This window comes from Salmo trutta, chromosome 10, assembly GCF_901001165.1.
Source record: "Salmo trutta chromosome 10, fSalTru1.1, whole genome shotgun sequence".
Taxonomy (NCBI): domain Eukaryota; kingdom Metazoa; phylum Chordata; class Actinopteri; order Salmoniformes; family Salmonidae; genus Salmo; species Salmo trutta.
The window spans coordinates 29521115-29540878 of NC_042966.1; the positions used below are offsets into that span (position 1 = coordinate 29521115).

The 19764-nt window shown below is 44.2% G+C and overlaps 1 protein-coding gene across 1 annotated transcript in view; it reads left to right on the plus strand.

Moving 5' to 3' along the window:
- Positions 1 to 5396: 5396 nt before the first annotated feature.
- Positions 5397 to 19764, plus strand: part of LOC115201545 (potassium channel subfamily K member 12-like) — a 62939-nt gene continuing 48571 nt past the window's right edge. The window contains exon 1 of the mRNA XM_029765259.1: positions 5397 to 5747. Coding sequence (XP_029621119.1) covers positions 5411 to 5747 — 337 coding nt within the window. The 5' untranslated portion in view covers positions 5397 to 5410. The remainder of the gene's footprint in view (positions 5748 to 19764) is intronic.

Consider the following 19764-nt stretch of genomic DNA (forward strand, 5'->3'; position numbering starts at 1 on the left):
TTTTAGCCAGGAGAGATTGGCATACATATTATTAATATTAGCTCTCTGTGTACATCCAAGGGCCAGCTGTGCTGCCCTGTTCCGAGCCAATTGCAATTTTCCTAAGTCCTTTTTTGTGGCACCTGACCACACGACTGAACAGTAGTCAAGGTGCGACAAAACTAGAGCCTGTAGGTCCTGCCTTGTTGATAGTGTTGTCAAGAAGGCAGAGCATCACTTTATTATAGACAGACTTCTCCCCATCTTAGCTACTACTGCATCAATATGTTTTGACCATGACAGTTTAAAATCTAGTGTTACGCCAAGCAGTTTAGTCATCTTAACTTGCTCAATTTCCACATTATTTATTACAATATTTAGTTGAGGTTTAGGGTTTGGTGAGTGTTTTGTTCTAAATGCATTGCTTTTAGTTTTAGAAATATTTAGGGATAACTTATTCCTTGCCACCCACTCCGAAACTAACTGCAGCTCTTTGTTGAGTGTTGCAGTCATTTCAGTCGCTGTAGTAGCTGACGTGTATAATGTTGAGTCATCTGCATACATAGAAACTCTGGCTTTACTCAAAGTCAGTGGCATGTCGTTAGTATAACTTGAAAAAAGCAAGGGGCCTAAACAGCTACCCTGGGGAATTCCTGATTCTAACTGGATTATATTTTATAGGCTTCCATTAAAGAACACCCTCTGTGTTCTGTTGGACAAGTAACTCTTTATCCACATTATACCAGGGGGTGTAAAGCCATAACACATACATTTTTCCAGCAGCAGACTATGATCAATAATGTCAAAAGCCACACTAAAGTCTAAAAAGACAGTCCCCACAATCATTTTATCATCAATTTCTCTCAGCCAATAATTTATGTAAGTGCTGTGCTTGTTGAGTCCTTCCTTATAAGCATGCTGAAATTCTGTTGTCAATTTGTTTACTTTAAAATAGCATTATATCTGGTCAAACACAATTTTTTCCAGAAGTTTACGAAGGGTTGGTAACAGGCTGATTGGTCGGCTATTTGAGCCAGTAAAGGCGGCTTTACTATTCTTGGGTAGCGGAATGACTTTAGCTTCCCTCCAGGCCTTAGGGCACACGCTCTCTATTAGGCTTAAATTGAAGATGTGGCAAATAGGAGTGGCAATATCATCTGCTATTATCCTCAGTAATTTTCCACCTAGATTGTCAGACCCTGGTGGCTTGTCATTGTTGATAGACAACAATAATTTTTTCACCTCTTCCACACTGACTTTACGGAATTCAAAAGTACAATTCTTGTCTTTCATAATTTGGTCTGATGTACTTGGATGTGTAGTGTCAGCGTTTGCTGCTTGCATGTCATCCATAAGTTTGCTTATCTTGCCAATGAAATAGTAATTTGAGTAGTTGGCAATATCAGTGGGCTTTGTGATGAATGAGCCATCTGATTCAATAAATGAAGGAGCTGAGTTTGCTTTTTTATTTGCCATACCTTTTGCCTCATCCCTCTCAACCATACACTTTTTCAGTTCCTCATCAATCCAAGGGGATTTAACCGTTTTTGCAGTCATTTTCTTAAGGTGCGTGCTTATTAGTAACTGGAATAAGTAGTTTCATAAATGCGTCAAGTGCAGCGTCTGGTTGCTCCTCATTACACATCACAGACCAGCAAATGTTCTTTAAATCATCAACACATGAATCACTACAAAACTTATTCTATGACCTCTTATACACTATATTAGGCCCAGCCTTTGGAACTCTGGTTTTCCTAGATATGGCTATTATATTGTGATCACTACATCCTATGGATTTGGATACTGCTTTAAAGCAAATATCTGCAGCGTTAGTAAAAATGTGATCAATACATGTTGATTATTTAATTCCTGTGCTGTTTGTAACTACCCTGGTAGGTTGACTGACAACCTGGTCCAGGTTGCGGGTACTGGTTACAGTTTGATGTTTTTTTCCTGAGTGGGCAGCTTGATGATAGCCAGTCAATATTTAAATCACCCAGAAAATATACTTCTCTGCTGATATCACATACATTATCAAGCCTTTCACACATATTATCCAGATACTGACTGTTAGCACTTGGTGGTCTATAGCAGCTTCCCACAAGAATGGGCTTAAGGTGATGTAGATGAACCTGTAGCCATATTACTTCAACAGTATTTAACATTAGATCGTCTCTAAGCTTTACAGGAATGGGGTTCTGAATATAGACCGCAATACCGCCACTGTTGGCATTTCTGTCTTTGCGATAGATGTTATAACCATGTGACATGGGATAGGAGAAGAGAAGAGAAGAGAAAAGAGAAGAGGAGGAAGTAAAGGTGCAAGCAAATAGTGTTTCCAATGAGATTGGCAAATGTTTCTGTCTTTCTGTGTCTCCCTTCTGGAGCCCATGATCCAATCAATAGGCTATTCACCAAACACTGTCTTCCAGTAGCAGTGCCAGGGTAAAATCAGCAGGGAAGCCAATCCAGAAGAAAAAGCCATATTACACATTTGTTTCATTACAAAACCGGAGAGCAACATCTGTTCCGATGAAGTGCACAAAACACATTGCATGTAACAAACAGTTACAGCATGGTCGAGCAAGTTCATTTTTCCGGCATTTTTGGACTACTAAACAAATATTGATGTAGCACCACAGAGTTACCGCAAGTCGCAAACAAAATAGGAGCTGCCTCCACTATTCCAGCACCATTTCAACTTCAACATTTCAACATCATCAAATCACCTCTGCTTAGTCTAATACAGCGACAACTACAAGATACCAAAAACAATTTAGTCCAATCAACGTAAGCTGCATATGATGTGGCTGTCCATGGAACTTTTTTCTGTGCGTGTGTGTGTGTGTGCCTGCATGCAAGTAGAATTTTTTTTTAGTTTTTGTTGTCCGAGGCTACCTGGCTAAAATACTTGCTCGCTAACCTAACTTCCACCAGGCCAGCTAACATTAGCATACTACATCTTGCTACATGTTAAACTTGCATCCCCTCAGGCTTGGGGCACAACAATGTATGAATGTATGGTTGGGTCAGAATTGTCATTATAACCATTGGCCAGTACAGAGAATTAAGTAAAACCACAAGTCCAAATCCCTATCTCTATCCTTGGCTAATTTAGGATAGGGACAATTTTAACTAGCTAGCCACCAGAGGACAACAACACAACTAGATGCAACAATTCAAGTTGCATTCTGTCAATAATGACATTTGGCTTGTGATGTGATTGGTCTGAAGCCAAATCCAAATTGGCTTCCCTTAAAAAAAAAAATTGGTGTGCCAGGACTGTTCACAGCTGAGCTCGCTCAAGCGAGGCCAAATGCTCGCTGGCTTCCTTTGCATTCTTGCATTCGATGGTACATTGCAACAATGTCATACTTTTTCTGACCAGACAGCATTAGATAGATAAGCTATTCATTCGCTCGTATGCTTTCTCCAGTGAGATACATTCAGCCTCTTGTGAATTGAAGGACATTTATGAATCACAGAGAGAAGAAAGATACATGATTTTGTATGTTTTTTTTTTTTGGTAAATGTTTTGGTGAAGCCTGGCTTCCATTGGAATCCATGAATACACACCACTGCTGGCTTTTGCGGGTCGACATTGATTTTGGTAGAAAGTTTATTTAAGTGAGCCCCCCAAAAAAGTATTTGGATATAGAACGATTCATGCAGTCAGATATATGAATTTTGGGAAAAATTAAAACTGTTAGATGGTCTTATGGCGATACTAATTGCCTCATATGCTATGCATTCCAGATATATAACCCAAGACCACACACAATGTTCTAATGTAGCCTCGGCTACAGTTGAAAACGTTTAGAAGAGAACGATTGCTGTTCCGCACAAGCTCGGACTATTCTGACGCGCGCAAGGACGGTTGGAGCTCGAACTGATCTGAGTGCAGCTCTCCGCATCCTTTCTTTCTTGCGCATTCGGGAACGGCTGTGGTAAATGATGCGCGCCGCCCCCAACTCGCCTCCCCCGTGTGTTGAAAGCTGTGCGGCAGCGACAGCGGCAGAAGCCAAGTCGGGGTCAGTGTGTAGCCTATTTGATTTAGTGTTTCATGGAGCCTCTATAATCGGACTTTATTTTCCTTTTTAATTTACGGTCGATATCGGTGTGTCAGTTATTCGACAAGCTGTGTTCTTGTACTCGTGCTGATAACTATCTGTGTCAAAGACTTTGGAAAGACACAGTAGCCTACTTTAAAAGTGTGTCGCACATCGCAGAGTATGGGCTAATTGTTGCTAGTAGGGACTCATGCGTTAAGCACCGGGAACTCTTTGTGGCTCTCCATAGACACTGCCTACTGAAGACGTATTGAAAAGAAAGACCAAAGGGGGTTACTATGAATCATGTCTCGGGAACATGTGTGTCCATGGGATTTGGTCAAACGATACTCAAGAAAAAAAAGTACAGCTGGCTTGTTGTCAGAGGGCCATAGACTCAAATATAAAATATGTACCCGTTCAACTGCCATCAACTAAACCGTCAACGAATGTTTTGTAACAGAATATCACTTCAAGTTTGAGTGTTGATGCTTCCTCGTTGAAGATTATTTTTCAACCGTGGTGTCCTCTCCAGGCTCCCCCCTCCTCCGCATAGCCTACCGTGACGGTGGTGGTAGCTATGCTGCATGGGACACAGCGGTCTTCGGGACAGCTTAGTTAGTATAGCATGATCTCAGCAGTGATCCACAGATCCGATGCAATGTGCTGCCAGTGTCTGTTCTCGACTATCACTGTCTCATTAGGACCGCAGCTCCGCGTTATACCCGCATCAGATAGCCTGTCATGGGAAGATAGATTGAGGAGTTGAATAGGCGAAGAGAAAGAGGAAATAAAATGACCGAGATGCGCCCGCAGGAAATCGCAATGACTTCTTTCTATGTGTAGTAATTCGACCGTGTCAAATGGTAGTGACAGAAAGTGATATAATAGCCCACCGGGGATGAGCGGTTTGGTGCAGCAACCCAGCGGAGGATACTGACTGCATATCCGGTCCTATAGCTTGCACAGTGGTCAAGGGGAAGAGGAATAGCCGAACATATGATTAGATTCACTTTGTTGCATTACCACTAAAGATAATTCGATTGTTTTTGGATTAAGGGTGATGGGTAGCCTATTGCACTGATGTGATATGCTCTGGATACCGCCAAAAAAGTAATCGGTCCCAATCTAAGGAATAACGAAAGGTTCTATCTGTTTGGCTGTTTGGCGTATCCACAATTGGGGTTGGTTCTTCTCGATTGTCCAGCTTAGCCTATGTAATTGATGAAAAGGGAGACTGGCTTCTGTAAATGTCCTATAACGTTGCAATATCCTTTGAGATTTTCTAAGGAGTCTAGAGTGGGGCCATAAAGTTATTGGATGCTCTGTCCAACGCGGGGCGGGTCGCTGTCCGTCGCGCTAGTGGTGCTGAAGTCTGGATAATGCCTGGCCCGCGACTGCAAGGCTGCCGCTCCCTCCACATAAACGAAGACAACGGCCGCTTCTTGCTGCTCGCCGTCTTGATTATTCTGTATCTGCTGTGCGGTGCCGCAGTGTTTTCCGCTATAGAGCGGCCTTCGGAGGTGCAGGCGCATGACAAATGGAACAGAACACTTTTCAACTTCAGCGAGACGTTCAACATCAGCTTGGAGGATCTGAACTCTTTTCTACGGGAGTACGAGACAGCTATTGCCGCGGGGATCCGAGCTAACGCGCTCAGGCCGCGATGGGATTTTACAGGGGCTTTTTACTTTGTTGGGACTGTGGTGTCAACTATTGGTGAGTATAAAAATCGAGCTCATCAGTGATTTAATGCATTAATTTAATTCAGACAGAGTGGTGAGAAATATAAGTAAGAAACAAACACATGCAGAGACAAGCGTCAGTCTAAATTCATTAATAAAGAATTATCCTGCTTTGCTCACAATGCAGCGTGTACAATATCACGCTCATCTTCTGGGAATTTGCTGCACTTACTATGCCAACATATCCTTCCATTATTTAGACATGAAATGTTTTGATGTACATTTCGATTACGGCTTAATGTAATGCAACGGCTTATCTTTGAGTTCAGCTATGCATGGTCAGTATCCACAGAAATGATCCAAATCGTTATGTTTTATTTACAGTTTAGCTGCATTGCTTTTTAATTGTTTAAGTGTGTGTGATATCACTGTAGGACCCATCTTCAGATCTCCATAACCAATGTGTGTTAGCAACAGTGAGACGTGTGAGAGTGCTTCCGCACTGCATATGTTGGTAAACATATGGAGAGATGATGTCTCATAATTTGGCAAGGTCAGCAGTCCTGAGCAGTCAGCGATGAATTATTGGTTGTTTTCCTCACTGAGGAGCAGGGGGACATTGCATTGGCATATAATTCTCATCATCCAGTTTTTCAGATTACAGATTTTACTCTCCTGTTATCTTGTCCAAAAGACAGCAAATCAATATGTGTGGCATCCAGTAGAGGCAGAAGGCCTGCCTGTCCTCATGATGACATATCATAGACCTGTGGGTGTGTTCATGAAGAGTCTCTTATTCGTTATGATCTACTGTAAAACGCAAAACTAATCCAAGATCAGCACTCCTACCTACTCTTATTCATTATGATCTACTGTAAAACGCAGAACTAATCCAAGATCAGCACTCCTACCTACTCTTATTCATTATGATCTACTGTAAAACGCAAAACTAATCCAAGATCAGCACTCCTACCTACTCTGACATGCCTTCATTAATACGGCTCTATATAAATTGCATGTACCATCGCTTATACTACAGCGTGTAAAATGCCCAGATCAACAGTCTCGGACTCCTATTTTTCCACAGGCTTTCCTTAGAATATTGTCATACTAGAGCCACTCTATTATTCATATCATCACTTACTGGAAGATCCTGTATCATCACTGATTCTGCACCATGTAAAAGCCCCACATCAGTCTCCTATCGTCTTTTGCCACTTGCTTTCACCCAGTAAATGTACCGTATATGCATCAAAATTAAATCTAATTTTATTGTTCACGTACACATACTTTGCAGATGTTATCGCAGGTGCAGCGAAATGTTTATATTTCTAGCTCCAACAGTGCAGTAATACCGAACATTACAAAACAATACACACAAATCCCCCAAATTAAAATAAAGAAATTAAGAAATATCAGAACAAGCAATGCCAGAGTATGTGTATAGGATGGTGTGTATAGACATTATGGACAGTATATGAATAGAATAGGTGTGTACTGCAGTAGTTATATAGGATGGTGTGTATAAACATTATGGACAGTATATGAATAGAATAGGTGTGTACTGCAGTAGTTATATAGGATGGTGTGTATAGACATTATGGACAGTATATGAATAGAAGAGATGTGTACTGCAGTAGTTATATAGGATGGTGTGTATAGACATTATGGACAGTATATGAATAGAAGAGATGTGTACTGCAGTAGTTATATAGGATGGTGTGTATAGACATTATGGACAGTATATGAATAGAAGAGATGTGTACTGCAGTAGTTATATAGGATGGTGTGTATAGACATTATGGACAGTATATGAATAGAAGAGATGTGTACTGCAGTAGTTATATAGGATGGTGTGTATAGACATTATGGACAGTATATGAATAGAAGAGATGTGTACTGCAGTAGTTATATAGGATGGTGTGTATAGACATTATGGACAGTATATGAATAGAAGAGATGTGTACTGCAGTAGTTATATAGGATGAGCCTGGACTAGAATACATTATATGCATATGAAGTGGGTAAAACAGTATGTAAACATTATTAAAGTGATCGGTGTTCAATGACTCTATGTTCATAGGGCATGAGTCTATAAGGTGCAGGGTAGAGTACCGGGTGGTAGCCGGCTAGTAACATGGACTAAGTTCAGGGCAGGGTACTGGGTGAAGGCCAGCTTGTAGTGACTATTTAACAGTCTGACGGCCTGGAGATAGATGTTTTTCAGTCTCTCGGTCCCAGCTTTGATGCACCTGTACTGTATCCACCATCATGTAGCCTGTCATCACTAGTCTTCCAGCAGTTACAATACCCAGATCAGCATCCACTTCAGCCTCAGAACGCTGTTTCACCAATGGCATTCTATAGGATATTATTGTCATGGATACTGCATGGACTCTGCATCATCCAAGTCCTACTTTCCATTGGCTTGTAGCCAGAACATTGTCATAGGCCTACTAGAAGACGGATCCACCAGTGTGTAAATTAACCAAATCATCAGCCTCAGACTAAACCTTCTGTACAGGCTGGTAACCTACACACACACACACACACACACACACACACACACACACACACACACACACACACACACACACACACACACACACACACACACACACACACACACACACACACACACACACCTCCTCCATGTAAAATGACTGCGTCATCATCTTCCTTCAGCCTCACAATTCTATTTTTCCACTGGCTTTCACCCAGAACACCAGATTAGCCATTTTTCCAGTCAGGTGTTACATCTTAGCTGTGGAGGAGTCTTTGGCACGCAGGTGACACCCTATTTCTATGCCATTTGGCTTGGCTCAGCTAGCCCTGCTCTCCATTCAGCAAGCTCTCTGCTCTCCATTCTCCATTCTGAGAGGCACTGCACGTAACTCTGTATAGGACAGGACCCATGGGTGCGTTTTGGGAACATTTTGAGCAATAGGAAAACAGAATGTCAATGAGAATCCCCCCTGCTCCCCCTCATTTTAACATTTGCTCCTGCGATATGTCACTAAAGAGCAAGTGTGCCTGCCAGTGCAGCCTGAGGGTTAGTGATGGGCTGTGTGGCATAGTTGATGGTGACTGAGGTCCGGTGTGTGTGTGTGTGTGTGTGTGTGTGTGTGTGTGTGTGTGTGTGTGTGTGTGTGTGTGTGTGTGTGTGTGTGTGTGTGTGTGTGTGTGTGTGTGTGTGTGTGTGTGTGTGTGTGTACCCTGAAGTAAAGAGCTGTGTGACAAACCTGATGACCAGTGGGCAAAATGTGGCTTAATGATATCCTTCTCTATGCTTTAAACGTTTTTCTGGTTTTCATACAAACAGTATACAACCTGTCCATTCCCAATTCATACCATCCTCGTTCAGCTCCCCTGCAGAGTCTTGGGTCCATTATGAGTGTTTGAGAGAGTGTGTGTGTGTGTGTGTGTGTGTGTGTGTGTGTTTAAATACTTATTTTCTGTGAATTTTAGTATTTTTAAATAATGTGGCTCAAATCAACTACTTCTATTGGCAATATTTAAAGTATTTTCAAATAATTTCCTAATACATCGCCCGCTGCACCTCTCTCTCTTTCTCTCTCCCTCTCCCACTGGTAACCCCTGCTGACACACACACACACACACACACACACACACACACACACACACACACACACACACACACACACACACACACACACACACACACACACACACACACACACACACACACGCTGCTGCTTGAGACACTCATGTTGAAGAGCTCTCTGAGCTTCTACTCTGACACAGATACACAGTGAGACATATAGACAGTGACACAGATACACAGTGACACAGATACACAGTGACACAGATACACAGTGAGACAGATACACAGTGAAACATATAGACAGTGACAGTGAGACAGATACACAGTGAGACATATAGACAGTGACAGTGAGACAGATACACAGTGACACAGATACACAGTGAGACATAGACAGTGACACAGATACACAGTGAGACAGATACACAGTGACAGTGAGACAGATACACAGTGAGACAGATACACAGTGACACAGATACACCGTGAGACATATAGACAGTGAGACATATACACAATGAGACAGATACACAGTGAGACAGATAGACAGTGAGACATATACACAGTGAGACAGATACACAGTGAGACAGATACACAGTGAGACAGATACACAGTGACACAGTGAGCCATATAGACAGTGAGCCATATAGACAGTGAGCCATATAGACAGTGAGACATATAGACAGTGAGACAGATACACAGTGAGCCATATAGACAGTGAGACATATAGACAGTGAGACATATAGACAGTGAGACATATAGACAGTGAGACATATAGACAGTGAGACATATAGACAGTGAGACAGATAAGTAGTGAGACAGGTACACGGTGAGACAGGTACACAGTGAGACAGGTACACGGTGAGACAGGTACACGGTGAGACAGGTACACAGTGAGACAGGTACACAGCGAGTCAGATTCACAGTGAGACAGCTACACAGCGAGACAGGTACACGGTGAGACAGGTACACAGTGAGACAGGTACACAGCGAGTCAGATTCACAGTGAGACAGATTCACAGCGAGACAGATTCACAGTGAGACAGGTACACAGCGAGACAGATTCACAGTGAGACAGCTACACAGTGAGACAGATAAAGAGACTAACATTTCCCTGGCATGTCTTTATAGTAACACTCAGTCAAGAAGGAAAACTAATTTCCCACCTGCTTAGCCTATCCCTTTAAAAACACTCTCCAGTACTCTTTGTGTCTCAAGAACTTTCTTGCCAGGTCTCCCTCGGAAAATAGATTTTCAATCTCAACAGATCTTTCCTGGTTGAAAAAAAGGATTAAGTAAAGGTACAAATATGATGACATTGTAGCCTAAAACACAGATGGAGTTGGTTTGTACATAGACCCCAAGAATAGTCTGTAGCAGTATTGTGGTCAGTTCCAATTCACTTCAGTCAATTCAGTTTACTTCCTGAACTGAAATGGAATCAGGAGGAATCTTCTGGAAAGTCAATGCACATGGAGTCAGTGTACTCAAATATTTTTTCCAGGAGTTCTTCTATCAGGCCTGTTGACAGACCAGACAGACCATTCATGTCCTGAATAACCGGACGAGGAAACTATGGTTTACACACACGCACGAATGCACGCACGCACGCACGCACACAGTGCCTGGTCAGCCCATTACAAAGAAGACTTGAATACAAACAGACTGACTTAGCCTATAATACAGTTTTTTACAGTTGCTAACGAGCGTTTACCTATACTTAAGATACTTTTACTAAACTCTTAACACAGCAACACACCTACATCACACAATTAGCCAAATAGTACATTTTCTGCTGAAAACCACATTTTGTTCATTAAATACCAACTCTACATTTCAAAATGCAAAAACACTTTCTCTACATACACTAACTCTATCAAAACACGGCAACCCGACTCAATATCTAATCATCCTGTCAAAACACTAACACATGTTTTCTATCCAAGAGGAACATATAGTCAATCACAGCACAATGACTTTCAAAATACTAACAGTTGATGGCATTACCAAAACTGCATCACTTTCATGTTTCAGTTCTACCTGCAGACAATAGACAATATGAAATCCATAGGTTTTTATAATTCTGTTTCCTTTTACTGTAAACCACTCCACATTTTTTTGGTTGAGCTACTCCTCTCCCTGGTCCAACTACTCCTCTCCCTGGTCCAGCTACAACTCTGCCTGGTCGAACTACTCCTCTCCTCTCCCTGGTCTAGTTACTCCTCTGCCTGGTACAACTACTCCTCTCCCTGGTCCAGCTACTCCTCTCCCTGGTCCAACTACTCCTCTCCCTGGTCCAGCTACTCCTCTCCCTGGTCCAACTATCCCTCTCCCTGGTCCAGCTACTCCTCTCCCTGGTCCAGCTACTCCTCTCCCTGGTCCAACTATTCCTCTCCCTGGTCCAACTACTCCTCTCCCTGGTCCAACTATTCCTCTCCCTTGTCCAGACATAATTTCTCTCTCTGCTCCTCTTTGTTGTTCTGTATCCACATTGAACAAAATCAATCCAAAGAGTCCCCTTTGTACTGTGTATGTCTATGTAATTGAAATAACTTCAACACCTGGCTATGTCTCCGATTGAGATTGGAATCAGCTGTGGTTGGTCTATTTTACACAACTTACAGTAAATCAGCTATTTCTGATCGTTTCAATGATCTGTTCATTCAAAAATGCTTATCAGCTGTTTCAATATAGCTTTTGAGATGCTGTTGTTGCAGAAGTAGAGGCTTTATGCTGTATTTAAGGTTTTGAATATTAGGTCTTAATTTCTGGAATGCTGTGTGCAAGCATTTGTAAATGAGACAAAAAGATCCATAATGTTGGTATTGGGTAAGCTTGTATGTAAAGAACATTTAAGCATTTTAGAAACGTGTTAATTGACTGCATATTCTGTGAAAACAACATGAATTGTGATAACAGACAGATGTTGTGCTAACTGTGAGTTTTGAAAATGTGACTACAGATTGGACAAAAGGATGTTAGCGATTGTAAAACAGTGTATTAGAACTGTCATTTTTAGCTAATAGAGCCACGTTGATTGATTGTTAATCGGTGTGTGTGTGTGTGTGTGTGTGTGCGTGTGTGTGTGTGCCAATAGAGCACACATTTATAGTTAACTACGGATAATTAGGACAATATTTTTGAGGCCAACAGTGCATCAATAGTTTGTCATCTTGTTGTAAGTGCCTTTAAGTTGCAGTGATGTGGTACTGTGAGTGTGTGCGTGTGTGAGAGAGTGTGTGCGTGTGTGAGAGAGTGTGTGCGTGCCATGATGTTGTATGCCATTAAGTTGTGTGCCATTAAGTTCCAATGCTGTGGTGCTGTGGTGGCTTGGTGCTGTGGTGCTGTGGTGGCTTGGTGCTGTGGTGCTGTGGTGGCTTGGTGCTGTGGTGCTGTGGTGGCTTGGTGCTGTGGTGGCTTGGTGCTGTGGTGCTGTGGTGGCTTGGTGCTGTGGTGGCTTGGTGCTGTGGTGGCTTGGTGCTGTGGTGCTGTGGTGCTGTGGTGGCTTGGTGCTGTGGCGCTGTGGTGGCTTGGTGCTGTGGTGGCTTGGTGCTGTGGTGCTGTGGTGGCTTGGTGCTGTGGTGGCTTGGTGCTGTAGTGCTGTGGTGCTGTGGTGGCTTGGTGCTGTAGTGCTGTGGTGCTGTGGTGGCTTGGTGCTGTGGTGTTGTGGTTGCTTGGTGCTGTGGTGACTTGGTGCTGTGGTGCTGTGGTGGCTTGGTGCTGTGGTGACTTGGTGTTGTGGTGGCTTGGTGCTGTAGTGCTGTGATGCTGTGGTGGCTTGGTGCTGTAGTGCTGTGGTGCTGTGGTGGCTTGGTGCTGTAGTGCTGTGGTGCTGTGGTGGCTTAGTGCTGTAGTGCTGTGGTGCTGTGGTGGCTTGGTGCTGTAGTGCTGTGGTGCTGTGGTGGCTTGGTGCTGTGGGCTGTGGTGGCTTGGTGCTGTGGTGGCTTGGTGCTGTGATGGCTTGGTGCTGTGGTGGCTTGGTGCTGTGGTGCTGTGGTGGCTTGGTGCTGTGGTGGCTTGGTGCTGTGGTGCTGTGGTTGCTTGGTGCTGTGGTGGCTTGGTGCTGTAGTGCTGTGATGCTGTGGTGGCTTGGTGCTGTAGTGCTGTGATGCTGTGGTGGCTTGGTGCTGTAGTGCTGTGATGCTGTGGTGGCTTGGTGCTGTAGTGCTGTGGTGGCTTGGTGCTGTAGTGCTGTGGTGCTGTGTTGGCTTGGTGCTGTAGTGCTGTGATGCTGTGGTGGCTTGGTGCTGTAGTGCTGTGGTGCTGTGGTGGCTTGGTGCTGTAGTGCTGTGATGCTGTGGTGGCTTGGTGCTGTAGTGCTGTGATGCTGTGGTGGCTTGGTGCTGTAGTGCTGTGGTGGCTTGGTGCTGTAGTGCTGTGGTGCTGTGGTGGCTTGGCGGTTCAGTAATGACGACAAATGACTAAGATGTTGGAATAAAAAAACTGACAGGGACTCAAATTGACCGTAAAGATTGTTTACTGGTGGTTTGAGTGAGGGCCTCTGCACGAAGCACAGTTAAGACCTATAGTTAGAAGGGAAAATAACATTGCCGCTATGTTACCTTCCTTCAAGGTGCATGACCAAAGAATGAAACGGGAGATGAGGAAGATATTGTACAACGTTTGGAACACATTGGAAGCACATTTAAATATATACGTTTCATTTTGTAAAACCAACAGGTGCAGTGGATTAAAGTGCCAACCCACTAGGCACACAACCCACTAGGCACACAACCCACTAGGCACACAACCCACTAGGCACACAACCCACTAGGCACACAACCCACTAGGCACACAACCCACTAGGCACACAACCCACTAGGCACACAACCCACTAGGCACACAACCCACTAGGCACACAACCCACTAGGCACACAACCCACTAGGCACACAACCCACTAGGCACACAACCCACTAGGCACACACATCACTTCAACATCTACTTTGGATTTACATTTGATTGAGTTGTCAACTAACGTGAACTCAAATTTACATTTTAACCATGTCATTAGATTTAGATTAAAAGTTTGCCAAGGAAAATACAAATTCTCTAAATCCCTTTACTTTACTTTTTGAAAATCAGTTTTCCACATGTTGTCAGAAGGGAATGATCCATATTGTCAGAAGGGAATGATTCATATTGTCAGAAGGGAATGATTCATGTTGTCAGAAGGGAATGATTCATATTGTCAGAAGGGAATGATTCATGTTATCAGAAGGGAATGATTCATGTTATCAGAAGGGAATGATTCATGTTATCAGAAGGGAATGATTCGTGTTATCAGAAGGGAATGATTCGTGTTATCAGAAGGGAATGATTCATGTTATCAGAAGGGAATGATTCGTGTTGTCAGAAGGGAATGATTCATGTTGTCAGAAGGGAATGATTCAAGTTGTCAGAAGGGAATGATTCGTGTTGTCAGAAGGGAATGATTCGTGTTGTCAGAAGGGAATGATTCGTGTTGTCAGAAGGGAATGATTCATGTTGTCAGAAGGGAATGATTCATGTTGTCAGAAGGGAATGATTCATGTTGTCAGAAGGGAATGATTCGTGTTGTCAGAAGGGAATGATTCATGTTGTCAGAAGGGAATGATTCATGTTGTCAGAAGGGAATGATTCATGTTGTCAGAAGGGAATGATTCGTGTTATCAGAAGGGAATGATTCGTGTTATCAGAAGGGAATGATTCATGTTATCAGAAGGGAATGATTCATATTGTCAGAAGGGAATGATTCATGTTATCAGAAGGGAATGATTCGTGTTATCAGAAGGGAATGATTCATGTTATCAAAAGGGAATGATTCGTGTTATCAGAAGGGAATGATTCATGTTGTCAGAAGGGAATGATTCGTGTTGTCAGAAGGGAATGATTCATGTTGTCAGAAGGGAATGATTCATGTTGTCAGAAGGGAATTATTCGTGTTATCAGAAGGGAATGATTCATGTTGTCAGAAGGGAATGATTCGTGTTATCAGAAGGGAATGATTCATATTGTCAGAAGGGAATGATTCGTGTTATCAGAAGGGAATGATTCATGTTATCAGAAGGGAATGATTCGTGTTGTCAGAAGGGAATGATTCATGTTGTCAGAAGGGAATGATTCATGTTGTCAGAAGGGAATGATTCATGTTGTCAGAAGGAAATGATTCATGTTGTCAGAAGGGAATGATTCATGTTATCAGAAGGGAGTGATTCATGTTGTCAGAAGGGAATGATTCGTGTTGTCAGAAGGGAATGATTCATGTTATCAGAAGGGAATGATGTGGGAACAATATTCATTCAACCGGTTTGTGCACAATATGTGTATGTGATCCCTGTGGGAATTGATCCCTCAACCTACTGTGTGATGCAGAGAATTATTTATGGCAGGAAGTGGAACAGCTCTCTACAGGATGTCCAACATGCAGTGTGTTGTGTGTTGTGTGTCGTGTATGTATGTGTGTATGCGAGTATGTGTTCTTTCTCTTTTGTAGACTATGCCTTTATCTTCACCCCTGACAGCAACAGCTGTCTCAGCCATTGTTGGCTTGTCTGCCTGTTTGCACAGGACCTGTTCTCACCCACCCAGCTAGCAATGGCACAGCCACACACCCACACACTCAGCCTGGCTGTTATGTTCAGTTTAGTCACAGGCTAAATAGAGCCAGCCAGCTAGGCAGTGAAAAAAATAACTGTTTTGCCATAATGGAAGTAGCAGCACAGCAACCCACCTTCACACATTTAGGTCTCAGTGCTTATGGTGTGATGTAAAGCTTGCTAGGGAGTTCACAGCCACGGAGCTGCGACAGTCAGCGTTCCATTGTGACATAATGTTCACGCTTCAAAAAGAGACAGTCAAATGAGGTTGGTAAATGTGTAATACTGCGCCGCGCGGACTATCACAGCTCTCTGCAGCTCTGCGGCTTTGAATTGGGCTGAGCAGTTCTGCTAGCCTAGCATTAACAACTATGCTTGTTACCCCAGGCAGAGTCAAGGGGAATCAATGGTGGAGTTTAGATGGGGGCAGCATTAGTAGTAAAAAAAGAGCTAGCTTGTCCTCCCCTTAACCCCAGGTTTATGGAGCTGTGGAGCAGGTCGGGATGATGGAGATCCCTCCTTCCTTTCCTCTCCTCCCTTAGTAAGCAGTAGTGAAATGGAGCTCCTCCCCTCTATTCCTCTCCTCTCCCCTCCTCTTGTCCTCTCATCCCCTCCTGTCCCCTCTCCTCTCCTCTCCTCTCCTCTCCTCTCCTCTCCTCTCCCAGTAAGCAGCAGCAGTACAGACTGAGGACCTTTACTGTACTGGCTGCTCTGAGCCTGGCTCTTCGACCAGCCAGCAACTCAGCCTACCCTGTTAAATCATCATTAATGAGGGTGTCGGCATTGTCACTCAGCTAGGGAGTAGGGACATCACAAGGAGACCAAGCCACCTAATCTGTGTGTGTGTGTGTGTGTGTGTGTGTGTGTGTGTGTGTGTGTGTGTGTGTGTGTGTGTGTGTGTGTGTGTGTGTGTGTGTGTGTGTGTGTGTGTGTGTGTGTGTGTGTGTGTGTGTGTGTGTGTGTTGCAGTGCAGTGGTGCTCAGTGGCCCAGAGGCCCTGGCTACATTAAGGTTCTCTCTCCCAGGTGTTGCTTCATCCTGCTTTGGAATGGAAATATATAGATTGGCTCTGTGCACTTGGGTTTGTGTTTGTGTGTGTAGATTTGTGTTTGCGTGTAATCATGCAAGTGTACGTGTACTGGGCACTGCTGGGCAGCAACAAGTACTCCAGGAGTCTGAGGCTTTACAAGACTGAAAAATGTCAAATCAACTCTGCCGGAATCTTCGAATTTCTTTCTGTCTGCAAACTGTGTTCTAAAGGTCACGTGAAGTCTGCCAGAGCTGTGATGTTGACTTCCCGGAGGGTATACTGTATGTTGCTGTATTCCTTGGCTGCTCCGTGGTGTTTTAATTTAGATAAAGTGCTAGCCTGCTGAGCTGGGTCAAAACCATCTGCGTTGTTGTTGTTAATAATGTTACTGAGATGGAGGAAGGAGTCTGGGGAGGTGGCTGTGACATACTCTCTTTCTGTTGTTGGAGGATTTAGCCCTGTAGCAAATATCCACCTCTTTCTCCCTTCTTTCCTTTTTGGGCTGCAGGTAGCCTAGAGGTTAGAGCATTGGGCCAGTAACCAAAAGGTTGCTGGATTGAATCCCCTAGCTGACGTTCTGCCCCTGAACAAGGCAGTTAACCCACAAGGCAGTTAACCCAAAGGTTAAATAAAAAAAGAAACAATTTCTGTCTGTCACTTCTCTTTGCTGCTGCAGTCTCCCACTCTGTCTCCACCTCCCACTTGCAAACTGTCTCTCAACCTCTCTCTGTCTCTCACTCTCTCTCTCTCCTCTCTGTCTCTCACTCTCTCTCTCTCCTCTCTGTCTCTCACTCTCTCTCTCTCCTCTCTGTCTCTCACTCTCTCTCTCTCCTCTCTGTCTCTCACTCTCTCTCTCTCCTCTCTGTCTCTCACTCTCTCTCTCTCCTCTCTGTCTCTCACTCTCTCTCTCTCCTCTCTGTCTCTCACTCTCTCTCTCTCCTCTCTGTCTCTCACTCTCTCTCTCTACTCTCTGTCTCTCACTCTTTCGCTCCTCTATCTCTGTTTCTCATTCTCTCTTCTCTATTTCTCTCACTTTGTCTCTCCTCTCTGTCTCTCACTCTCTCTCTCTCCTCTCTGTCTCTCACTCTCTCCTCTCTCTGTGTCTCCTTTCTCTATCTCTCCTCTCTGTCTCTCCTCTCTATGTTTCTCACTCTCTCTCCTCTCTGTTTCTCTCACTGTCTCCCCTCTCTCTCTCCTCTCTGTTTCTCCTCTCTCTGTTGCTCACTCAGTCTCTCCTCTCTTTCTCTCACTGTCTCCCCTTTCTTTTTGTCTCCTCTCTCTCTCTCCTCTCTATGTTTCTCACTCTCCTCTCTATTTCTCCCACTGTCTCTCCTCCCTCTTACTTTCTCTCTCTCCTGTCTCTCTCTCTGTCTCACCTCTCTCTGTCTCTCACTCTGTCTCTCTCTGTCTCTCCTCTCTCTGTCTCTCCTCTCTCTGTCTCTCCTCTCTCTGACTCTCCTCTCTCCTCTCTCTGTCTCTCCTCTCTCTGTCTCTCCTCTCTCTCTGGCTGTCCTCTGTCACTCACTCTGTCTCTCCTCTCTCTGTCTCTCCTCTCTCTGTCTCTCCTCTCTCTCTCTGGCTGTCCTCTGTCTCTCACTCTGTCTCTCTCTCTGTCTCTCCTCTCTCTGACTCTCCTCTCTCCTCTCTCTGTCTCTCCTCTCTCTCTGTCTCTCCTCTGTCACTCACTCTGTCTCTCCTCTCTTTTCCCATGGTGGATATGCAGTAGATGGCCTGTTATGGCCTTTGATTGGACCATGTTCATCTCTGGGATGAGGTTATACCATCTTGTCTAGGTAGGCTAAATTCCAAACCAGACTTCATAGGTGTAAACATCTGAAAATGAAACTATGAACATAATGCTTATATCTACCCATTCCTCTAGGGGTTGATTTGAGATTCAGCCTTAGTGTCTTTTACAGTGTTTATCCACTGTGTCCTGTATCTCCATCTCGGGTTCTCTGTCCTCCCATTCTCTCTCAACCACCCATTTTCTCTCTCAGCTTCCATTCCCTCTGTTCCTCTTATGTCTCCTCTTCTCATTCTCTCTCCTGCTCCCATTCTCTCATTCTCTCTCCTGCTCCCATTCTCCCATTCTCTCTCCTGCTCCCATTCTCTCATTCTCTCTCCTGCTCCCATTCTCTCATTCTCTCTCCTGCTCCCATTCTCTCATTCTCTCTCCTGCTCCCATTCTCTCATTCTCTCTCCTGCTCCCATCCTCTCATTCTCTCTCCTGCTCCCATTCTCTCATTCTCTCTCCTGCTCCCATTCTCTCCTTCTTTCTCCTGCTCCCATTCTCTCATTCTCTCTCCTGCTCCCATTCTCTCTCCTGCTCCCATTCTCTCATTCTCTCTCCTGCTCCCATTCTCTCATTCTCTCTCCTGCTCCCATTCTCTCCTTCTTTCTCCTTCTCCCATTCTCTCTCCTGCTCCCATTCTCTCATTCTCTTCCTGCTCCCATTCTCTCATTCTCTCTCCTGCTCCCATTCTCTCTCCTGCTCCCATTCTCTCATTCTCTTCCTGCTCCCATTCTCTCATTCTCTCTCCTGCTCCCATTCTCTCTCCTGCTCCCATTCTCTCATTCTCTTCCTGCTCCCATTCTCTCATTATCTCTCCTGCTCCCATTCTCTCATTCTCTCTCCTGCTCCCATTCTCTCATTCTCTTCCTGCTCCCATTCTCTCATTCTCTCTCCTGCTCCCATTCTCTCATTCTCTCTCCTGCTCCCATTCTCTCTCCTGCTCCCATTCTCCCATTCTCTCTCCTGCTCCCATTCTCTCTCCTGCTCCCATTCTCTCATTCTCTCTCCTGCTCCCATTCTCTCATTCTCTCTCCTGCTCCCATTCTCTCATTCTCTCTCCTGCTCCCATTCTCTCATTCTCTCTCCTGCTCC